This window comes from Arvicanthis niloticus, chromosome 19 (genome assembly GCF_011762505.2).
Source record: "Arvicanthis niloticus isolate mArvNil1 chromosome 19, mArvNil1.pat.X, whole genome shotgun sequence".
NCBI lineage: Eukaryota > Metazoa > Chordata > Mammalia > Rodentia > Muridae > Arvicanthis > Arvicanthis niloticus.
This window is the reverse complement of record NC_047676.1, coordinates 25,602,088-25,622,222: the sequence shown is the minus strand read 5'-3', so window position 1 is coordinate 25,622,222 and position 20,135 is coordinate 25,602,088. Positions and strand designations below refer to the sequence as shown.

General features: G+C 36.9%; 1 protein-coding gene across 7 annotated transcripts in view; it reads left to right on the top strand.

The window, feature by feature from the left end:
- Zfr (zinc finger RNA binding protein) overlaps positions 1 to 19,316 on the top strand; it is a 67,972-nt gene extending 48,656 nt beyond the window's left edge. For 5 of the 7 annotated variants that reach the window (XM_034523306.2, XM_034523308.2, XM_034523305.2 and 2 more), the window contains 6 exons: positions 1,361 to 1,502; positions 5,952 to 6,049; positions 6,897 to 6,992; positions 15,231 to 15,342; positions 15,457 to 15,554; positions 17,825 to 19,316. In XM_034523306.2, coding sequence (XP_034379197.1) covers positions 1,361 to 1,502; positions 5,952 to 6,049; positions 6,897 to 6,992; positions 15,231 to 15,342; positions 15,457 to 15,554; positions 17,825 to 18,004 — 726 coding nt within the window. In that variant the 3' untranslated portion in view covers positions 18,005 to 19,316. Of the gene's footprint in view, positions 1 to 1,360; positions 1,503 to 5,951; positions 6,050 to 6,896; positions 6,993 to 15,230; positions 15,343 to 15,456; positions 15,555 to 17,824 lie in introns of those variants that run through there. The other 2 variants (XR_004608737.2, XM_076916423.1) reach the window with 2 other exon arrangements.
- Positions 19,317 to 20,135: the final 819 nt, after the last annotated feature.

The following is a 20,135-nucleotide window of genomic DNA, read 5'->3' as shown; positions in this document are numbered from 1 at the left end:
TGCATGTCCATAAACAGGTCAAATAAATTAATCATTGTCATTAACATTTAAATAGTATTCTAAGTACTTCAAAGCTAATCTGTGGGGTTGAGGGGAGGGAGTGTGAGGCTGCTCAGACTTGCTGCCTAGTCTGATGGGCTGTTCATAGCTCACATTCCTCAGGGCCTACTTGGTGGAAAGAAAGAATTATTGTAAGTTGTCCTCTGGCTACACTCTTGCACTGTGGCATATGTAAGCATGCATGTGCACACATTAAATAAATTGAATAATAAATAAATAATAAATAAATTGAAATGTCCTTTTTTTTTTTTTTTTTAATTCTCCAGCAACCCTTGTATGTGTTAAGTACAATATCACAAGTAAAGTCAGGTACAATTGAGGCTAAAAGTATTGCTGTGTGAAATGTCGTGCTTCTGTCTTGTTTTCAGTGGTGGGGTGGACAGGTATTCGGGTTCAAACTCAGCCTTTCACACACCAGATGGTTTAATCAACTGAGCTATGTATCTCCAGCCCCTATAATATCTGTATATATAGAGCCTTCGTTTGTTCATATGACATGAAGCGTGGATACGTGTCTACCAAATTGCAGTAGAACCAGTTATTGACTGCTTCTCGGTAAGCAATAAATGTTGAAGTTACAGAGAATGAACCGTGGGAACAGTTGAATTAGGCTCTTTGAGGTGTCATACTTATTTTACTTACCTTGAAAGTTTATAAGTATGTAAGTAATGGCAACAGCTAGTTTTTTTAAAGGAGATATACATGTGTACAAATCACTCCTATTAACAGTAACAGAAGGATCAGTATAAAACACAAGGTGACTCACAGTCATCTGTAACTCCAGTTCCAGGGGATCTGAGCTCTCTTCTTCCCATGTGGGCACCAGACACGCACATGATGCACAGGCACACATGCAGGCAGAGTACTCATATACAGAAAATCAGTCAGCAAAAGATGTTTTCAGCCGGGCGGTGGTGGCGCACGCCTTTAATCCCAGCACTTGGGAGAGGCAGAGGCAGGCGGATTTCTGAGTTCGAGGCCAGCCTGGTCTACAGAGTGAGTTCCAGGACAGCCCGGGCTACACAGAGAAACCCTGTCTCGAAAAAAAAAAAAAAAAAAAAAAAAAAAAAAAAAAAAAGATGTTTTCAAAGAGTGGGAAATAATAGTTTCCACAGAGAGCTATTCTGAAAATAAGGAAAGGCAAAAGATAAATGATAAAGGTATCTGGCATGTGTTTTTAGAGGGTAGAAAATCCAGTATTTGTAGAGTGATTAATATAATAAACTAAAGCCACAATAAAACTGTATTTGTCTTTTAATGCAGAAGATTTAACTAATTTCTTATCATCTTCATTACATAGGTTATAAGTCCTGAGAAGTATGACATAAAATGTGCTGTTTCTGAGGCAGCGATCATTTTGAACTCTTGTGTGGAGCCCAAAATGCAAGTCACTATCACGCTGACATCTCCAATTATTCGAGAAGAGAACATGAGGGAAGGAGGTTGGAAAGCCAATTAAACATTCTACTTTTCTGTTAACTCTTTGTTTTCCATTGACCTACCCTTTATGATGGCATTAAGCCCTAGAAGGCAACATGCTGGCATTACATACGAATTTTATAGATTTAACTTACTCAGCAGTTAGTTTTGCTCTAGACCATTTCTAACAAAGTGAATGTTCTTAGTGATGTATTATGATAGAAAACATTTATATCATGTGATTGGTTTTCTTGATATATATTTTTTTCTTTCTTTTCTTGTGGACCTCAGATTTCTGGAAAAAAAAAACTTCAAAAATTGTTTTTTACATAGTTGACACATGAAAAAGTTTTAAATGCTTGTTAATAACTAGGGGCCACAATTTAACTTTTACTAAGACAATGTTGGTTGCCTTGTCTTGATGAAAAAGATTTCACAAATTGGCGAACAATACTACTTACAATTATTACGTATATAGTCGTGGATCTGGCCTGTCCTGAAGTAAATATTTCTAGTCCTCTGAGGTTGCTCTTTGGTTTTGTGTAATTTCATTAAATGCAGAACATGCTGACGCACACAGATTTGGGCATTTGGCCTGATGTCATGCCGGAGCTCTTAACACATGATGCAGAGAAGTGAGTTACAGTACAGTGCAGTTTTTCTTTTTGGTTTTAGTTTGTTTGGTTTTTAACTGAATTTGCATTTGTAGAATATAAAACACTACTGGTGCCAGCAATGTTGCTTTAGGGACTACTCTGTAACATTTTCAAAGCTTCCAAAGCTTTTAAGCCAAAAGCATGATCAGTGTCTGCAGTAATGTTGGTTCTCTTGTTTTATGGGTCAGATAAAATTTACTTTGTTTCCTTTCATGTTGTTTTTATCCATCTTAAGTTGTTAAAAATGGAATTAAATTTTATACTCTTTGTAGTACAGGTTGAGGAGAAAAGGATTATCAATTACTATTATAAATTTGTTTTCTTAAGACAAAGCAATTATTCTAAGAAAGTGGGCTTTCTATGGCCCAAGAAAATTTCATTGAGAGACTTGATTCTGATTTTGTATATTACATATGTGTACCATATTAGCATTTTTATGTTGTATCTTAAGCTTTGCATCCTAAAAAATAGGAGTTTTATGTAAAGGATCATTTGTATTAACATGAATTCATATCAAGGTCTGCCTGTCCATGTTGCTTAAGGAAGTAGTTCCCGAGTCAATTTGGCCACGTTGTATGTAGCATATATGATCCTTTACTTCAGTTTTTAAAAATCTAGTATGATATATTATAAATTAATGTTGCAATAATTAATGTAAAATTATGCTCGTGTAATTTAGCTTTATTTCAGAATGTTTCTATGTATTTAACCTCAGTTCATTCTCAAGCCATTTTATAAGTTCATAGTGTCATATTTGTAGTAAATCCTTTAACATGCCCTTTCTAAAGGAAACAAAATTACATTTTTGTCTGACCCAGACTGAGATAGAATTACAATTCTGAATTTTATAAATATGATCATGAGAGAAATGGTCACCTTAAAATCGAAAGATTTTGCTTCAAGACACTGAGCTGGAAAGTTGGACATACAGAGGTGTAGCAGCGTTGGTAGAGCGTGCCTGCTGCAGATGACTGCAGTGAGCCCATGGGTTAGCTTGATCATGAAGATTGCTTTTTTTCTAGCTGCAGAATATCGGTATGTATTCTCTCTCACTGCAGCTCCCAATGCTCTGTGTCTTAAAATCACTTAAAGCCTATAGCTTGCTTTGGGGAGTTAGTACAGGGTGTAAGGAAGGCTTTGCCGGAAGAACTGTTATAAATCATGAGACTTAACTATTATATTTCCACATAGTGTGATAGCCTCTTTAATGCATAATGGTCCTGTTTGATGTGAAAATCATTTAATAAATGAAATGACTAAATTGTTGAAATAACTGTTAAACACATAACAGATCTCTTTCCTGGTACTGTGTTTGACAGTTAACATGCAGTAAACATTTAATTGAATTTAGCTTGAAATGTTCAGAATGCTCTAACCATTGCTACAGAGTCTTTTCTGCAGCAAATCAAGTATTATGTGTGTTTTTTTCTACCTGTAGCTTATCAGGCCCGGTCCAAAGCCTTCTAGCAGAAGGGATTGATTCCTGTCAGGGGTTGCTGCCAAGACATCGGAAGGATTTTTGACCAAGGTTTTCAAAAGCTCAGTGTCACATCTGCCATTTGATTAAGGGAGATTTTGGATGCAGAGTCTGGCATTTTTTTGTCTTTTGTGTGGCTATTTCGTTTGTCTTTTGTCTTTTCTAGAATTGAGCAGTGTTCACACTAGTTTTTAAATAGTTGAGTCAATTATATTTTACATAACCATGTTAATTGAAATTAATATATTCCCATTAACTTTTAATCATAAAATAGTGTGGACACAGCATGTCTTATTAATTGGTGATTAACCCCTTATAATTCATGAAATACATTCATGTAGGAAAAGAATTTGTATTTTGTTTTTATAAATTAACAGATTTTTGTTTTGACTGTTAAGGAACAAGTATGATTTAGCACAATATATCTAAGGGGTTAATCTACTTAGAACAAAAAAATGGGTACAAAAATCCACACTCTAAATTTAACAAGATTTCCTACTTATAGCTCTTATTTGTTTTAACTTGGAACAGGTTTTCTGTCATCATTGAATTTGTATTGTAGATTAAAATTTACAGTTACACTTTTATACAAAAATTTGCATATTATACAAAATTCCTGCAGATTGGCAGAGTTTATAAAATTCTGAGATCCAGTAGCACAGAGGACTTCTGGCTTTAACAGTGCTGTAAATAAGAGCAGTGGTCAGATCCTTTCCCATATTCTGCAAGTTCTAGAGACTGGAAGTGCTGGGAGGGGGGTAGATTTTTTTTTTCTTTTTCAGGTTAGTTAGCTATCCTTTCTTTGTCCTTTTTTCTTACCTCATTTTTAGGTGCCTTTTCATATCTAGTCTTCTCAGAATAATGACAACTTATCTTAAGATTTCTAAATCCTTGAGCTGGAGTGATGGCTTATTGATTAGAGCACTTGCTGCTCTTACAGAGGACCTCAGTTCAATTCCCAGCACCCACGGTCAGGCAGCCACAGCCAACTGTACTCCTGCCCTGGGGTTCTGATGCCTTCTGGACTCTGGGCACCCATAAAGATGCATAAAAAAAAATAAATTTTAATAAAATCAGTTTCTAAATGTTTAAAAGACAAAATTTCAAGTGCTTTACCAAGACTTAAAGTACTCTCATTATTTTTTTATATTTCTTCTTTGTCCCTCTTAGTCATTTGAAATACTCAACAAATTACTGTATCTTAAATGTGTCACGGTTTTTAGTGCTCTCTGGCTACTGTTTATACTCAGCTCTGTATAGTTTTCTTGAATTTAAAAAATACACTATAAGCCAGGCATGATCCTCACACTCTTAATCCCAGCTGAGGGAGAAAAACCAATCTTGAGTTCAAGGCCAACCTGAGCTACAGGTACCTTGTTTCAAAAGCCAGAAGCAAAATATACTGTAAAGTTGATGGCAACCGTGAAGTAGATTGTTGAAGTATTTGCTGTTTAGTTATATAATAGTTTGACCAGCAAACTTGTATTTTATATAAACATATAGCTGGCCTTTGAATTTTCACTTTTCTAAATGACTTATTAATGTAAGCTAGCCTTTATTAATGTAAACTTAATTTCTTATCCTGATTTTCTATTTTCTTAAGCTTTCTATAACACATTTTAACCAACTTAAAAGACCCTGCATATTTACCATCAAAGCGTTCTGCTTGTGATTTCTTTTCTGTACTTAATGTATTTAACTGTGCTGGCTCCTGTAGCCTTTTTCTGCTTTACTCATTGTTTCTCTCTGCTTCCTGTTGGGAATACTTTTAATGACAACTTTTTATTTTAGAAGGTATTTTATATTCCCTTACAACATGCTAAAGTTCTCCTATTGAATATCAAGAATTGAATTCTCAGAAATAAACCTCATTTCAGTCCTTTGTTCTCTTCCTCCCCCCACCCCCTGTAATTGTTGTATTGATCATTCCATATTTCTTTAAGTGCTTTCTTGTATTAGCCTCAGAAATACTCTAGGATACTTTACCAACTTGGTAGTTTATTGTACATTACCATTTAAGGTGGATTTTTGTGTTCCCTTTTGTCTTTGTCGTCTTTGTGCTGGTGCGCTGTGTCCAATAATCTTTCCTTTAGATTTCATTTTGGTGAGTAAGGCTTCTATTTCCAGAAAATTATTATATCACAGAAGAGTTTATCTGAATTCTCCTTTTGTTTTTCATATTATATTATGTAAATTTGTTAAAAGTTACTCCCTGGATGAACTTAACTGAAAAGCTCTCAAATGGCTCACGTGACACTGATGCTGCTTTAAGGAAGTGTCTTGCTCACCTGGTCAAACACCCATTCCTCACTGCATTTTGCCAATTCAATCCATTTTAGATGTAACCTCGGGTATGGTGAAAGACCCACCGGACGTCTTGGACAGGCAAAAATGCCTTGACGCTCTGGCTGCTCTACGCCACGCTAAGTGGTTCCAGGTTCGGAACATCATTTTACTTTTTTCTTGTAGCCTTATGAGAGAGTAGTTCAGTACAACATGTTTAACTATGCTTAAACATTTCAAACAATTGCCTAAACAACACTATTTTAAATTAAATCTCAGAAAATAAGTTATCATAGAAAGCTGAGTATAACGATCTGCATTTTGCGATTACTATTAATTTGACAATAAACAGGTTTGGGGGGGTGTTTATAGTCCGGGTTTTTTATTTTTAGTGGCTATATTAAAAGTTGACTTGTTTAGGTACATCACATGTTTTTGTATATATATTATATTCCATAAGGCTGCAGATTAACTTTGCTTTAAATAATGGAATATGTGTTTAAAGCTTTGTGTATAGTTTTAAGATTTTTCCCCTTCTTTCTCTTAAGTTAATAAGTGTAGGGAATGAAAGGTGAGGAAGCAGCTGCTTGGTTTAGTGACTTTGCAGACATGCAAAGGCACAGAGAGGAAACCAAACAGATTTCCTTAACCTTTCAGTCCCTAGACAGACTTTAGCTCTTTACTTTTCCTTTTTATTTCTAATTTAGGCAGATTTTTTTTCAGTTTACTGTTTTGTATGAATACAGGTCAAGGTTCACAGGGGATCAAGAAATATTATTCTTGTATAATCTGTTTACTTTGACCTAAATACTAGTTTTTAAATACTAACTCTGGCATAAAATATTGCTGTAAATGGCAGCTCATTGAAACCAATTTAAATATAATTATTTTTATTTTTAATCTGAGCTTCCATTGAACAGTGGTATTTTAACTTTTTTTCATCAAGGGATATTTTTAATATTTCTAAGATTAATTCGGTTGGTTTTTGTGTTGCCCTCAAGGCTAGAGCTAATGGCTTACAGTCCTGTGTGATTATCATACGTATTCTCCGAGACCTTTGTCAACGAGTTCCAACGTGGTCTGATTTTCCTAGCTGGGTAAGTAAGTAGCCTGTGATAGCACAGTTTGAAAAAATGAGTATGTAGAAAGTTCTTCTGGTATTCTTTGTCCTCTGATTTTATTTGTCCTATGTTTTCATTTACATGTTATATTTTTCTGTTTGATGACAAATCTGGGAGATTTGAAAATACTTAAACTTTCTTAGGATTTACTAATTTAAAAATTATGCTTGGGCTAGTAACATACCTTAGTGGGCAGAAGCATGTGCTACCAAGCCTGAGTTCCATCCCTGTGGTAGAGGGAGAGCGAAGGCTAACTTCAACAACTTGTCCTTTGACCTTCCGTGCACACCGTGGTGCGTGGAGGAGCAAGACAGCACACTTGGAGGATTGCGGGAGGGAGAGAGTGAGTGTTGATGGTGAAAAAGAAATTGAGGGAGGTTTGCTCATTTAAAAAAACAAACAAACAAACATAAGCATTATACTGGGTTGTGTAAGCTTGAGGGCCTCAGTCCCCAAAACTCAACACATGAGATAATCCAATCCTGCTCTTGCTGAAACCTTAACACTGTCTTGGCCAAGACAGGAGGATTGCTGTCCACTCGCCTAGCTCCAGGTTTACTGAAGAGACCCTTTCTCAAGGAAATAGGACAATGAAAGGGTTGAAGTCCAGTCACACCTGGGTTTACAAGTGTGAGAACCTGTCTTAAACAGAAAAAGGCTTGTTGCCTTTATTTAAAGGCAAACAGTTGTAGAATGATAAAAATTCAGAGATTTGTTCAGAAATATGATTGAACCTGCTAATTTCAAAATTAGGTTATTGAAAGTTAAGTAGCCAAGGTTCTTTTATTTTTTTATTATTATTTTGTTCTTGTGTTTAAGAATTACATACTTAGCAAGGCAGTGTTGGCCTTTAATCCCCAGCACGTGAGAGGCAGAGACAGGCTCATTTCTGAGTTCTTTGAGGCCAGCTTGGTCTACAGACTGAGTTCTAGGACAGCCAGGGCTACACAGAGAAACCCTGTCTCAAAAAACAAAACAAACAAACAAAAAAATTACATGCTTTTTTTAAAAAAATAAAACTGGTATTTAAGACTCATAGAGGCCAATTGGTTTTGGTTTCAAAGTGGTTTTTGGGTTTTTTCCATTAAATTATATTTATTTTTTTAGAGCTACAAATTACATACTTAGTAAACTAAAATGTTCTATTCCAAGCTTTAGTAATTATTTCTTAGAGGTGTGGGAGGAAGAAATAAGTAAGACAAAGAGCTGCAATGTTTGGTTTCATTGAGGGAAAGGGAGGGAATCACGTTTGTTACTTGTGTGGCTAAATTATCTTTAAATCTCGAGTAGAATTTAGGTATTCTTGTATATACCTCTGACCTCAGCACTGAGGAAGCTTGAGGCAGGAAATTAGGAGTGCATTGTTTGAAAGACACGATGTCCAAAAGCCAAATGGAACAAAAATACATAAGTGAGTCAAAGATGAATGCTATGTATTTTCTGAGACACTTTTTGTCTTGCAGAAATGTTTTTCTTTTTTATCCAAGGAAAGGAAACAGGGTATTTTGTTGTTGTTATTTCTGATTAATATAATCTCTATATAGAGACAGATTATCTGACATAACTACTGTCTTTTCTGTTAACTGTTTTTATCTTTTGCGTCTTTCCTATGTACATAGAATTTGAGGACTTAATTTTGTTTCCAGCTTTGTCCTAATCCTTGCTGTTTATTATTCATTTATTAATTGCTTGTCTTTTGCTGCAAAAGAGACACCATGATCAGGACAACTTATAGAAGAAAGTTTATTGGGAACCCTCAGAGGGTTAATCAAGACCATTATGGCAGGAAGAATATGCCAGGCAGGCAAGCATCATACTAGAACAGTAGTTGAGAGCTTTCTTGTTGAGACAACAACCAACAGTCAGAGCAAACTGGGAGTAGGGTGGTGTATTAGTTAGGGTTTTACTGCTATGAACAGACACCGTGACCAAGGCACCTCTTGTAAGGACAACATTTAATTGGGTCTGGCTTACAGGTTCAGAGGTTCATCTTCATCTGAAGGCTGCTAATAGAAGACTGACTTTCAGGGTGAGGGTCTTATAGCCCACGCCCATAGTGACATACCTACTCCAACAGGGCCACACCCTCTAATAGTGCCACTCTATACTCTGGGCTGAGTATATACAAACCATCACAGGTGGGCTTTTAAAACCTCAAAACCCAACCCCCAGTGACATACCTCCTCCAATGAGGCTCCACCTCCTAATCCTTTCCAAAACATTCTACCAAATGTATAAGCCTGTATGGACCATTCTCATTCAAACTACCATGTTCCACTCCCTGCCCCCATAGGGAAGTGACCATACCATAATGCAAAATGAATTTAGTCTAACTTCCAAAGTCCCCAGATTTCTTCAGTCTCAACAGCTTTAAAAGTTTAAAGTGTCTTTTGAGACTCATCGCAGTCTGAGTTGTAACTCCTGCAAAAACAAAACTAAAAAGCAAGTTCTATACTAGCAAGGTATATACTAGCAATATATAATGGCACAGAATACACAGTACCTTTCCAGAGGGTTGGAAAGGGGGGCATAATGAGGAAATCCCAGACCAAAAAGCAAGACCAAATCCCAGCGGTACACATTTCATATCCTGTAGGTCTGTAATGTAAAAAGACCTAGAGTGCTTCTTCCTTCCGATTTTACTGACTACCACAGACCTCTCTCTCAGCCTGGTTCCACTCCCAGTCTGCAGCACTCTTGGTAGACGTCCTGCTCTAGTGCCTTCAGTATTCAGTATCTCCAGCACAGTCCACCCTTCACTCTCACAGTGTATGCACTGTTCTTTCTGGGCCTTCATGCAGGGACACCTCTGCCACACACCTGGACTTGGTGGCTTTGATCAACTGAGAAAGAAGATTCCACAACCCTGTACTATTATGTCCTTCATGGTTGTGAAGCCAGAACAATGTGGCGGTGCTATCAAGTTATTTTGCCTAATTGGGATGGAATCTGGTCCCCTCCTTGAATTACATTTGCATAAAGTTTCCTTTGTTGTTTCTCATTTAGAACAGGTAATTCCTTAGTGCAGTGATTCTCAACCTGTGGGTTAGGACCCCTTTGGAGGTCTGAATGACCCTTTCACGGGGATAGCACATCAGATAGCCTGCATTTTATACATTTACATTGCAATTCATAATAGTAGCAAAATTACACTTATGAAGTATGAAGCAGTATGAAGTAAAATGATAGTTATGAAGCAATGAAACCGTTATGATAAAGTCTCCCAGCACAACATAGGAACTGTAATAAAGAGCCACAACATTACAAGGATGGAACCACTGATGGAGGCCAGTTCTTTTCACAGAGTACAGGATTAGCTTGATGGGGTCTGACCCTAAGGGCACCACTCACTTAATTCCATTTCTCCTTATCTCTTTGAGTACAAACTAAGGCTTCAACATCAGATTTCCTGGTGCTCTTTTTCACTGTGGAACTGCCTACGCTCGAGTGGTTACTAATAACCATGTGACAAAGTCATCAGTAAACTATTTTGAAATCTCGTTTGCCATTGAAATTAGTCCTTAATTCTTCCGTTTAGTCTTAGGCTGATTTTTAAAACAAGAGCAAAAACCAGGCACATACTTTGCCAAACAATCACAAGAATGGTCTCTAATTGCTGATATTGTTTCCATGCAAAGACCTCTTGAGCTAGTCCTCTGTAGTCCATATGGCTCTCAGCACTATTGTCTTCCAGGCTCCTGCTAGGATGGCCTGTTAAGCCCAGTTTATATCATTCTACTGCTTTCTTAGTCCAGAGTCTTCTGCATTGCTCCAAAAACAGAAAGATTGATCTTTTACACAACAATACTAGCCTACTCTCTGTACCAACCCTGGTAACTTTTCTGTTGTGGTGAAGAAAAATTGTGACTGAGACAAGTGATAGAAGAATTTACTGGGAACTCATGATTTCAGGGGATTAGATTCCATGACTGTCATGGGGGAGAGCATGGTAACAGGCTGGCGTGACACTGGAACTGTACTAAGAGCTTAAACCTGATCTATAATTAAGAGGAGAGAGCGCTAATTGGAAATGGCATGAGCTTTTGAAAGCTCAAAGACCACCCTCAGTGACACACCTCTTCCAACAAGGCCACACCTACTAACCCTTTTCAGTTCCACCAACTGAGGACAAGCATTCAGATTAAGAGTGTCCGGTGTGGGTTGGGGGGCTGCATTTTCATTCCCGCCATCACAGTTCCATGATGCTTTGGGCTTTAGCTTGGCATACAGTAAGTAGCCTTGGGCTCTTCCTAATGGACTTTGATTTCATTTTCTTGGCTTCATGTAGCCAGTGAGTTCTCTTAGAATCGGTTTTAGATTGTATTATAATTCTTATAAGTTAAACTCATCCGAACAATGTTTTTAATGTTTTATTAGATTCTACTTTAGCAGCAGCTTTGTTCACAGAAATACTGATTGAAAAGCATTCTCATATATCTTTTTGCCCTTCATGCACAGCCGCCACATCAGCGTTTGTACCAGAAGGTTACATTTATTATTAATAAACTATTTTAATGAATGCTTGCCATGCAAAGTCTATACAAAATAGACATTTCATATTCTTCATGTGCATGCAAGATGTCATACAAATCTGTTCCTATCTGTCTTTGGTATTTATGATACTTATTAGGTACAGTAGACCATTTCAGTACATTCATATAATGTGTAATGGTTTAGTCAAGTCATTGGCATCAGCTTTTTTGTTCTGACAGCTGCCTTGAAATAAAAGAGCTAGAGATGTAGTTCGTGTTAGAACACTTGCCAAGAATATGCAAGATTCTGAGTTTGATCCTCAGTACCTAACACAAATATATCCCCTCCCCATAAAGGTTTATGACTAATTGTTAAGCATTGTCATCCTGTTAGGCCACAGAACATAGATTATTCTGTTTTTCCTTTTTTACAATATGGCCATTACCACCATCTCCTCCACTTACATCCCAGGTTCCGCCACATTCTGTTTATGGGAATAGAGTACTTTTGCATAGCTTATTGTCACATAGTGTGGTGACTGGTTAGTTTTTGGTCTGTGTTGTTGGAAGTGACAGACTAGCATTATTTATCAGGACTTAATTCCACAGTTTATATGTCCCACATTTGTTTTTTAGTCAAATGTTGATGAACCTTTTAAAAATATCTCTCCCTTTTTCTTCCTCTATAAGTTATGTGTTATAGACTGCTTGTGGAAAGAAGTACAACTTGAAAGGTTATTATTATTAGGTTATTAAACATGTACTTCACCCTTGTATTCCAAAGGCTGGTTTCCAAAAGGCTTCAAGACTATAAATTCTCTGCTCCTACCTCTGGGAAGGTGAAGATGGTCAGAACAGGTCTTTGCTTTTAGGAAAATGTCCTACAGCACAATCAATTCTTTCCCCAACTTAAAGACTATTAGTGAAATACTGGACGTTTTGTTCACTCACTTGCCAATCCCACTCCCAAGTTTCACATGGTGAATGCAGGAAGACCTGCTTGCGTAGAGCCACTACTTCTTGGAAGTATTCTTTACTGTCCTTTCCTGTTTGGTGCAAGCTATTACATTTTTGCTCAGGGACAATAAGTAGCATGTACATTGTAATATTTTTTTATTACGTTTTGGAGGAGCAAGAGATCTTGAGATTTGATTTTGTACCTTAAGATTGGTCTGACACAGTCTTATCTCTGGCTTTTATCTTTCTGGTTTTAGATTTATTATTTTATGTGTATGAATGTTTTGTCTACATGTGTGTATACATCGTGTGTGCCTGGTTACTGAGGTCAAAATATGGTGTCAGAGCCCTTGAACTGGAGTTAGATAGCTGGGAGTCACCATGTGGGTACTGGGAATCAAGCATGGGTCTTCTGCAAGAGCAACAAATCCTCGTAACCACTGAGCCGTTTCTCAGCCCCTACCAGTATCTTCTTTTATTTTTACTGTATAACCGAACATAAGTTTTTCATCTTCTCAATCACTTAAGGATTTCATTGTAATTGCAAATTGTCTGGTTTCTTTGAATTGTTGTTGAGCTCCTATTTATTGCACTCCTGTGTTTTATTTGTGTATTTTGAGTAATGTGTGTGTCTGTAGGCCAGAGAACAGTTTGTTCTGTCCTCAGCCATGAGTCCAGGGATCAAACTCAGGCTTTCAGGCTCGACAGCAGTGCCATGCCTTGCTGAGCGAGTCATTTGATAGGCCCTGTAATTCCTACTTAAATTGTAAATAAAAGCTATGATGAGCACTGAAGAAATCACGGAACAATTAATTGACCTGAATTCACTTCCCAGCACCCACCTCTAACAGTTCAGTCTATGATTCTTCACTCCAAAGGATTCCAACACCCTCTTTGGCCTTGGTGGGTACCTTCAGACATGTGACAGACACCCAACATACATACACATGAGTAAAAATAAAAAGCAGTTTTTTTTTTCAAAAGTTATACTGAATAAATCCAAAGCTTTGTACTAGATGGAAGATAGGCTTCATATGGTCCAGTCTCTGTGTGATGTCAGGAAAGGCAAGTCTATAGAATTTAAAAGTGGATTGGAGGAACAAGTAGAGAAAAAGATGTCTACTAGAAGATGTGCAGTGATTTTTTTAAAATTCTGGAATGATTGAATAATTTCATAAGCCTTCCTAAAACTTCTGAATTGTAACTTTGAAAGAAAGAATGAATTGTAAAAACGATAAATACTGCAAACTTTGCTAAATAAAAACAAAAAAAATCCAGATTGATTGGGGTTGTTTGTTTGTTTGTTTTAGATTTTATTTATTTATTTTATGTCTATGAGTGCTCTATCTGCTGGCTAGAAGAGAATGTCAGATCCCATTGCAGATGGTTATGAGCCACCATGTAGGTGCTGGGAATTGAACTTGGGACCTCTAGAAGAGCAGCCAGTACTCTTAACCTCTGAGCCATCTCTAGCATGACTGGCTTGCTTTTTTTAACCTTTTTTAACTGGTTGCTTTTTTATACCTTTGTCTTTGTTTTTTGTTTGTTTGTCTCGTAAATGTAAAATACAGTGAAAGTATTGTCTTTTTGTTAATTTCCTTATAGGTGATAGAATTCTCATGATGCAGTAAATGAAAGTTGAGATACCCAATGTTTATTTTAAAAAAAAAAAACATTATATGGGATAGCTCAGGCCTGTGTAGTCTCAGCATTCAAGTAAGCAAGGCAGGAGGATGATCTCAGGCAGACTTGGGCTGCTTAGTGAGACCATGTCTCAGAGTTAGAAACAGACCAAAGTGAAGGCTCATACCTGTAATCCATTTCACAGGAACCTGAAGCAAGCCAGCCGAGATGAAAGCATCCATGTGTTGTATAGTGAGTTCTAGGTTAGCCTTGAGATGCAAAGAGAGATCCCCAATTTAAAAAAAAATACAGAATTAAAGTATTAATGGAATATTGGCCTGCTCAGTAGGCATTAGCCTGATGTTTTTTATTTTTAGGTACAAATCTTAAAATGTAAAGTTCTCTGATCCTACTGACTTGAGTTTACTAACTTGTTAGTTTCTTTTGAGATGGATTTTCTCTGTAGTTCTGTTTATCCTGGAGCTCACTGTATAGACTAAACTGACCTCAAACTCACAGAAATCTTCCTACTTCTACCCCAGAGGCTAGCAAGTTTTTTGTTTGTTTGTTTGGTTGGTTGGTTGGTTGGTTGGTTGGTTGGTTGGTTGGTTGGTTTGGTTTGGTTTGGTTTGGTTTGGTTTGGTTTTATTGAGGTGGTACTATGTTGCCCAGACTGGACCCTCAACCAGCTCATGGGCTTAAATAATTCTACTTCATCCTTCAAAGAGATGATATGAGAAGCATGAAACCTGATGTGTTTATTTAATTTGAATATTTTTATATTATAAAAATTACTGTTTTACGTGTGTGTGTGTGTGTGTGTGTGTGTGTGTGTCAGAGAGAACTAGAGAGAGAACTGGAACAACTTAGAAGTGAGCTCTTTCTGCCTGGAAGGTTCCTGCAGGGTGTTGTCTGCCTGTCTCAGGGACACTTGGAGAAGTCAGTTCTACTGCAGAGGTTTCATCAGTCTCATCAGCGAGAGCTGGTTACCCACTGAGCCACTCAGTAGTGGGTAGTGGGCTGGCTCACTACCTTAATTTATCATGGCTTCATAATCTTTAAAACCTTATCAGCACTTAAGAATGTACCTATCATTCTGAGGGTGTTTGAAAATGGTCTTTAAGCTGTTGGACATATTTTAATTTTATATTTTTAATTTTAGGCTATGGAGTTACTGGTAGAGAAAGCAATTAGCAGTGCTTCTAGTCCTCAAAGCCCTGGAGATGCCCTGAGAAGAGTATTTGAGTGCATTTCTTCAGGGATTATTCTCAAAGGTAAGTGTTTTTATTAAGTAAAATTAAGTTTAATTCTTTATTGAATAAGAGGCTTTTTTTCTTTTCCAAGTAGATAATGCTACTAACACTTTTATCTCTTTACAATAATTATAGGCAGCCCTGGACTTCTGGATCCTTGTGAAAAAGATCCCTTTGATACTTTGGCAACAATGACTGACCAACAGCGTGAAGATATTACATCCAGTGCACAGGTAATTGAATTCTTGTTGAATTACTGTCTCTAACACCTGGGGGTTTTATAATTGTTTCTTTATGTGTAATAACTAGACTAGTCATTGTGATACTTATTTGGGAAGTAAACCTTTAAAGAGGTTATTAAAAAGATTTACTGCCAGGTGGTGGTGGCACCAGCCTTTAATCCGAGAACTCAGGAAGCAGAGGCAGGCAGACCTCTTGAGTTCCAGGATAGCCAAGGCTACACTGAAAAACCCTGTCTGGAAAAAACAAAACAACAAAACAAAAAAGATTTACCTTGCCAGAGGTATATTCATTTAATCCCAGTGCTCAGGATTCGAGGCAAGTAGGTCTCTATTAAGTTTAGGGGACACCAGGGCTAAATCTTGTCTCTAAAATCAAACAGAAAAGATTTACCTTAAACTAGAATTCACTGATAAGATTTTAAATATTTACTTATGTGGATGAATCTGATTATTGTATAATTTTGTGTTTGTCTTTATATACCATAAAAAAAAAAACATTAAACACCTCATTAATTACCTAATCAAGATAACATTTACAAAGCTAATCTCTTCCTCCCTAGTCACTGTACCCCAAAGAGGAAATAGATCATTCAGTGATTCTTAAGGGGGTACAGGTACATGTAGCTCAATGGTAATGTCTTTCTTTCCTAACATACACAAAGTACAATTTTCCCCAGGCTCTGTCCTAGCACTACAAAAATAAACATGAAGTATTTGGTGGTGTCAATTTCAAGATTGAGGCTAGAGAGACGTCTTGGTATCTGAGAGCACTTGCTATTCCTGCAGAAGACCCAGGTTTGCTTCCTAGCATCTGCATGGCAGCTTACATCCATTCATAACTACTTCTAGGGGATCCAGCCTCCTCTTCTGGCTTCCTTTGGCATCAGGCAGGCACACAGACTCAGAAATCTTTTTTTTTTTTTTTAATTCCAAAATTTTAAAATAATTGGTGTGAATCCTCTAATTTTATCTGCTACTAATTAATATCCACTTATATGGTGGAATTCTCTAATGAACCATATTCCCTATGTGACTCAGTGACAAACTTGTCTAGATAATTAAGACCCTGGATTGTATACCCTGACACTACCCAAACTGGGAAGAGGTGTTATAGGAATTGTAACTGAGTCAAATCTGAACACAGTAGCACAGGACCCATTTACCATTGGGCTAGGAAATCTCTAGAAGGTTGTTTGGTTGGTTTGGGGTTTTTGTTTGGGGTTTGTTTGTTTGTTTGAACTAGGTCTCACTGTGTAGCTCTTAGATGAATATCTGTGCTTTCAAGGCCAGCCTGGTCTACATTCTTGAGTTCTACACCAGCCAGGGCTACAAAGTCATATATGAATGTATGGATGTGTTCATATTCTCTCTCACAGTATAATTGTGGCACATATAAACCTTTAGAATCAAAGAACCTGATACTGAACTATTAAATATATAAGAGAATTTATATTTAATAAACCTCACACTTCAGTGAGAAAGGACAAATTATCAACAGAATGGTTTTAAGATAGCTGATTATTCTGTTAAAAATTAGATATGTATGTGGGTTAAATGACTTAAGGAGACATATATCAAAAGACTAAGAAGTGCTCTTAACATTAAAAGATGGGCTTTTGTTTCCTTTTAGGTTAGAGTTAAAGCTAAGGATTATATATTGAAAATATTGTATAAACTCTTTAAGGTCATTGAGTCACTAAAGAAGTGTGCTCATTTCCCTTTGATTAAAAGTTATGAGTTAGAATCATGGTATTTTGCCTCTTGGGGTGGGAGATTTGAGACAGGGTTTCTCTTTATAGCTCTGGCTGTTCTGGAAGAGTGAATTGAGCTTGTTGAATTGCTCCTCTGTAGGAGCAACAAGTTCCTTTAACCACTGACATCTTTAAAGATTGATATTTTCTAGCTTAATTATTTGGAAAGCAAATAAGCACACAGACCTTCCCCCATCACCCCCCTCCCCAAAAAAGACTTATCAGGACCTATGTGTTCCTTCTGATTAATCCCTGGTGGTGAAATGACCCATTCAGTGTGCTTCTTCCATTACATTTTTTTTCTCATATTGTTACATGGAGTAATAAACTTAATTAGAATTGATGTGCCTCTGTGCCAGTGAGATAGCTCTGCAGCTAAGAGGGAGAATGACCCCCAACTCGTAATCTGGCCACGGCATTCATGTGCACAGAAGTAAATAAATGAATAAATATAAAGTTGAGGTCTTCGAGTGTTTTGACTTTAATTCTATATTCTAACTCTATTTGCAGTTTGCATTGAGACTCCTCGCATTCCGTCAGATACACAAAGTTCTGGGAATGGATCCATTACCACAAATGAATCAGCGCTTTAACATCCACAACAACAGGAAACGAAGAAGGGATAGTGATGGAGTGGATGGGTTTGAAGCTGAAGGGAAAAAAGACAAAAAGGATTATGATAACTTTTAAAAAGTTTGTGTAAATCTTCAGTGTTACAATAGGTGCCGGTTTATTGGCTGTTTTCCATTCATCATAATGTCTCCTTTAAAAGTTTATCAAGAATATAAAGAGTTTCATGGAAGAACCAAGTTTTTCTATGATGTTAAAAGCTTATTGTACAGTGTCAGGTATTATATGGATGGAAAGAAATAAATTTGACTAGGGGAAATACAGTTGTTCCCCTCTTTCTTTTTTCCATTGTTTTAATTTTGACTGGTTGCCCTTGCTCCCTGTATTTCTGTGTCATGTATTAACTAGTGCATTGTGTTATTAAATCTGTACTGTACTTAATGCAGGATTTGTGCTTCAGTTGCTCTGTGTATTTTGATACCTTTATTTAGAAGTTTCGTTTGCTTTGACACTAGTTGTAAGTTACTTTGTGTTATAGATGATATCTTTTACCCCTTAATACTTTATAGCAGTACGTTTTTTTGTAACGTGAAACTGCAGGATTTTTTTCCTTTGTTGTTCTGTATGTGAAGGATTACAATATAAAAAGCTACCCTGCCATTTAAGTGCTCAGAACTAGGTGTTTCTGCAGATCTTGTGGCATTTGTCTATCTAGTGTGATATATAAAGGTGTAATTAAGACAGATTCGTTAATCTAATCAAGTTTGCTGTTAGTTGTGCATTAGCAGTATAAAAGCTAATATATATTATACGGTCTTGCAACAGTTTTAAAGCCTCTGCATAACTGATAATAAAATGCATGACAGTTTTGTTTTTAATAGACATTAAAATAATAATTTTAGGTTTAACACATAGATCTTTGTACAGTTGACTTTTTGACATAGCAAGGCCAAAAATAACTTTCTGAATACTTTTTCTTCTGTACAAGTGGAAAGGGAATTTTTCACATATAAGTGGGCTATGCTTTTCAAAAGAACTTTATCATTGTGCAACTAACAATAACTAGCCCTAATGATGTGACAGTTCCTTATTGGTGTGTGTGCAATTACTTCAGCAGCTTCTACAGTATAACACAGTTGAATGATCCCCACATATCCTATCACCCAGATCATTTATAAGTCTATTAACTGTGAGATTGATAAAGTATTACTGATTTAAAAAAAAAATAAGATTATCTAAGGAAAAAAAACAGAAAATTATTTGGTGTGGCCATCCTACATGCTTATGTCTTATACAGAATGCTAATATTCCTAGCAGTGGTGTAATAAGAAGTTACATCTTACTGTGATGTATGTGTGCTCTGGTGCACAGATGTCGTTTGTTGTCACAGCACTACAGTGAGATACAGAAATAAAAACTTAAATTCATATAATGACTTACTTGTGTTATGTGGTAGGCTTGATGTGATAACTTTTGCTTGAAACTACTTACGCTTCAGTAAAACTGTATTCATATATACTGTGTATATATGTGTTTCTCCTGACAAGTGTGTGTTGGTTGATGACATAATTCTAAAAAATTTTGGGTTTCGGGGCTGGAGAGATGGCTTAGTGGTTAAGAACACTAGCTGTTCTTCCGGAGGTCCTAAGTTCAATTCCCAGCAACCACATGGTGGCTCACAACCATCTGTAATGAGATCCTGAGATCTGGCGTCCTCTTCTGGTGTATCTTAAGACAGCTACAGTGTATTTATATAGATTAAAAAAACAAACAACAACAACAAAAAAAAAAAAAAAACTTTAAAAAAAAAGAGGGCCGGGCGGTGGTGGCGCACGCCTTTAATCCCAGCACTTGGGAGGCAGAGGCAGGCGGATTTCTGAGTTGGAGGCCAGCCTGGTCTACATACAGAATGAGTTCCAGGACAGCCAGGGCTACACAGAGAAACCCTGTCTCTGGGAAAAAAAAAAAGTTATTAAAAAAAGAGATTTTGGGTTTCACCACCATATTGGTTCGTTTTTGTAAGGTTGGAGCCCCTCTCCAGACAGAAAGAATATAAGACTGGCATTTTTGCAGATCTGTCTATATTATCTGTTGTGATTATAAAAGATAAGGAGAGAAGGGATATGTTTTGGTGGATGTGCGGTCAGGTGTGGTAAGGTATGGGGAAGGGGGTGCTTGCAAAGGTACCCCCTTCTCCCTGAGGGATCAGCCATATGACAGTATAATATAGCATAGAGTTTATTCAGGGCAT